The sequence below is a fragment of the Centruroides sculpturatus genome, unplaced genomic scaffold (genome assembly GCF_000671375.1).
Source record: "Centruroides sculpturatus isolate CEXI.00-Female unplaced genomic scaffold, Cexi_2.0 scaffold73, whole genome shotgun sequence".
Classification (NCBI taxonomy): domain Eukaryota; kingdom Metazoa; phylum Arthropoda; class Arachnida; order Scorpiones; family Buthidae; genus Centruroides; species Centruroides sculpturatus.
In genome coordinates, this window is record NW_019384330.1 from 1065198 (window position 1) to 1069686 (window position 4489).

Below are 4489 nucleotides of genomic sequence, written 5' to 3' on the forward strand. Positions count from 1 at the left end.
TACGTCCTTTATGAAGGCATAGAGCCTTTACTACATGAAAATGAAAATTAATGAATACACTGTGTACAGTAATTTACCTGATAAGACAGACCTCAGAAAAATACTTTATGAGAGCTTTTATACTTTTATAAAGCTGTCTATAATGAAAATTAATTGATTTTTTTGCCCTGCCAGGGTGTGGCGGAGTTATCCGGAGTGCCGGGTTATCGAGAGCCGAGTTTTCGAGATCCTACTGTAGTTGTATAATAGTTATTTTCTATATAAATTACAATTAAAGAATCTATAGTAAGAGAATTACTATTTATTATACATAAGAACCACTTTTTAAAAGAAAATAACTAAGAAGATACTAATTCTAGTTTTATATTTATAGTTGATTTGCCTTAAAACAAACAGCAATAAAGTTGAATTCTCACATTAAGACTAAGTTTGCTATTGCCCCGACAAAATGTAATTGTCACAACATTAATTTTTACATGATAACGTGAACAAAAATTTTACCAGAATTCATTAAAACCAAATTCTAAATTGCCTTCACAACCCCCCAAGAAATAACCTTACTTCCAATAATAATTTTATTATTCACATCAAACAGTGTAGAAAACAAAGTNAATCTGTGTGTTTAATATGTTTTCTTAAATCCATTCTTTTTTATAGTTACATATGAAGGCAATTGGGATTGATTCTTCTAGAAATAGCTATAGAAGAAGATTGCACATCAAGCATAAGAAAATTAATCAGACTAATAAACTTGATACAACTGTTCAAAATCCATCTTCCAATGTTACAAATTCAGATGATAGTGGTTGTGTTTCATCTATATCTTCACCTGAAACATTTTCAGATCAAAAAATAAGTAATGAAAGTTTTGAGCAAGATATTCAAAATTATCAAGAAAGTTCTTCACAAGAAGAAACACTTGAAAATAAGTGTAATGCTGCCGATTCACAATGTAATATTGACAGAAGTAAAAGAGAAATTTCTTTATATATGCATGATGATGATGCCAACAGGAAAAGCAGTTTATCTCAGGTATTTTTATAAATTCTTAAATAAATTTAATTCAATTATTATTATTTTTTAATTTCAAAATATGTGTGATTGAAAAGATTTAATATTAAACTTGATAGAGATAATTAAACTAAATATAAAATATTTATTTTATATTTGAGGATATAATGAGAAATAGATATCTGTCTTTCAACATCATTGTTTATGAAAAAAATAAGATGATAAATACATTCTTTTAATTATACAAAAAATATTTGAAATTTTATTATTTATTTATGTGGTTTTAACAAAGTGTAATATCAGAAGCTAAGTTTAATTAATTAAGGAATGAATTTTAGATGAAATTTAAGCAAAAAATCTAAGATTTAATCTAATAGTATTAGCATTGATCTCACCCAAAATTACACAATTTCTAGTGTGATATTAGTAAAGAAAATCATTGATAAGAATTATATGCAGAATACTTTTATTGAGCTTTATTACTTGATACCATTAGGGTTAAGTTTTTTAGAATAGCAAATTATTTTAAATTTGAACTTAAGCAACAAAATAAAATAGACCAATTATTGTAGATTAGTTTATTAAGAAATGATACATGAAAAAATTGTAGTTGATGAATTTATAAAAGTAAATAAAATAGCACATAAATTGAATAGTTAGTTATAAAAGAAACAGAAATAAAATTTTGTTAAAAATTGTTTAAGGCATCCAAAAACGATTGAAAATTCAACAACTTAAAAGTACTACAGTGGAACCCTGTTAAGAAGTTTTTGAAGGACCACTCTAAAAAATTTCTTATGCAGGAACTGTAAAAAAAAAAAAAATTATCTGTATAATTAATTTTATTTCAATATCAAAGTACTAGAACATAGCATAATGTAACATAGTAGAGTAGTAAGATGCACTGACTACAGCAGGTGATGAAGTGACTAGTGTCAATATGACATGTTAATAGTTAATGGACATCACCAATTAGGGAGTGTGGTTGAAACAATAACACCCTAGTTAATTTAATGACCACAATGGATGTGCAAGTGTTTGATATACAATATCATGAACATCTGGAGTTACTTTACTAAAACATCACTATTTTTTTATAAGTGATAAAGTTATGTTAAGGAAAAAGATTATGATTTGTTTCTAACATAAACTTCTTAAGTGGGTAAACTATTGTTGATAGGATTGATATTTTGGGGTTTCTTACATAGGAAAACTTATTTTGCAGAAAATTTTAACAGACATCTTATGGTGTAAATGCCAGGAGCAGAGAAATTGGACTTCACAGGCTGGAACTTCTTAAACAGTACTATACTAAGTTTTCAGAATAGAAAGTCAATGAGTTATAACTTTATTGCTTGAAGATTTTAACTGTTTCTATGATAAAAAGAATATGTTGTTATTAATTAACATAATCTGTGAGTTTGATAGCTTTCCAAACTAAGGTCAATAAATCACCATTAATTGGAAAGAGAGCAGGAATAATTGATGATGATTCATTAAAATTTGTTTGGAAAGCTTTCAGACTTAGAAATTATGTTAATAACCACATAGAGTAATGCCTCATACTTTGAACTTAATTTGTTCCAGATCATCTGAATTCCAAATTGTTCAAAAACCAAAGTAATATTTTCCATAAGAAATAATGGAAAGTGAAATCTTGCTGTCTTCAAGGTTATTTTTATGTAAATTTGTTTATATTTGCAAGACAGCTCTGATTTAGTTTTAATGGAAAGCAAATTAATTCATTCCTCAACCCCAAACAATATTCACGTTGATAAACTTAAAACTGCGAATACACATTATTTAATGCAAAAAGAAGACAATTATATGCTCTAATAATAAATTAAAACTTGAAAATAATAAATAAAACATGTAAATAATATATAATAAAATGAAAATTGCATTTAGTGATTGCAGACTGCCAACTTTGGCATGTTAAACATGGCTGCCACAAGTGTACCACTTTTATGTTACACAATAAGTTCCTTCTTAATTTTAATTGTTGATACTACAATCTTACTTTGTTGCTTCCACACCCATTTTGGATCCACATTTAATGAACAATTTATTGTGACATGGTCACAGTGTCAAGCTGCAATTTTTTATCATATTTTTAATTGATTTAATTTAAAATAAATGCTCTCCACCTCAAATTAGTAGTGGCTTGCTCACATACATCATACTTTTCCTTTAACAATACAGTCATGCCATCTATGTAACATCTTTTGGGGGAAAATTTTTGAATTGAAACAACATGACTTCCAATGCAAACTGGAAGTTCACATATAGTTAATCAACTCTTCTGCACCTAAGGCTTCCATATCTGATCTCGTCTTTCAGCTGTCTAATTCTGTTCTTGAGATTAAGGAAAGACAGACAGACGGATGAATGACAATAGAAATTTATAGGTCTAAAAGTTTTCTAAATTGCAGCTCAGTGAGTAAAAGTTATATTGAGTTGAACAGAAAGTTTTGTTTATTTTTAACAGCTGTCATTACTTAAACATAGTTGTGTGATTTACTTGTAACAGTCATGAAATTTAACACATTATTGCTAATGAGAGATTGTATTCTTTGTTTAGATGCTTATTTTAAACTTTTTACTTCATATTTTGTTTGAATAAAATTGAGTCAAAATGTCTTCAGATAGAGAGCATATTTATCATGCTACTCTTTATAAATTTTGGAAAGGATATAATGCCATATAAACAGTTAAAAAGGTTCATAATATGTATGGGGAAGATGCTTCTAAGCTTTGAATATGCAAATTTGGTTAAAAAATTTTCATTTGGGAAATTTTGAACTAATGGATAGACAATGTAGGGGGCAGGGCATTCAAAAGATGTTGAGAAAGAAAAATTGCAGGGAGAAATTGTTAAGAATCAACAAAAAAACAATATATATACAACCAAACATATAAAAAACAAATTAAGAAAAGCACTGAAAACATAAGAGTGTCAAATGAACTTCCTATCTACCACAGGAGGAAATATAATTCTCTCTACTTGAATATAAACCTTTAACTCCCCAGTATTACTCTTTTTGGCAAACGTTTTCGACCCTACCTGGGTCTTCTTCAGGCTACCGTTTTTATAAATTCAAACTTTGCAAAATCGAACAGGAATGGATTAAATGCGATTCAAATCCTAGAATGTCAACGTTCATATAAAAAAAAAAGAACACCACGTTCTTTCCTCGATGACGTTAAATCTTGCGTAAATTGCGCTTGTAATAAACGACACTACACTCAATTATGTGTGGGGTGTTTCTTCATAGCAAAATTTTCATGCTTTAGAGATATTAACTGCGTCTTTGGAGTTAATACATGTGTTGTTTAATCCTGCTTTATAAATCTCTAAGGTCTCCATAATTCTTAGTTGGTCCGTACGTTGTGATAGTCTTACCATACGAGCATTCTGTAGATCCACCCTTATTCCAGGTTCTGTGGCCACGGTTGAAAGGGTGGTGGTGTGTTTATT

At 28.6% G+C, this 4489-nt stretch overlaps 1 protein-coding gene across 1 annotated transcript in view; it reads left to right on the forward strand.

Annotated features, from left to right (window-relative positions):
* Nucleotides 1-4489, forward strand: part of LOC111629765 (Golgi-specific brefeldin A-resistance guanine nucleotide exchange factor 1-like) — a gene marked incomplete at its 3' end in the record, with an annotated part of 182789 nt that overhangs the window by 43132 nt on the left and 135168 nt on the right. Inside the window, exon 7 of the mRNA XM_023373680.1 lies at nt 658-1032. Within this exon, the coding sequence (XP_023229448.1) occupies nt 658-1032 (375 nt within the window). The remainder of the gene's footprint in view (nt 1-657; nt 1033-4489) is intronic.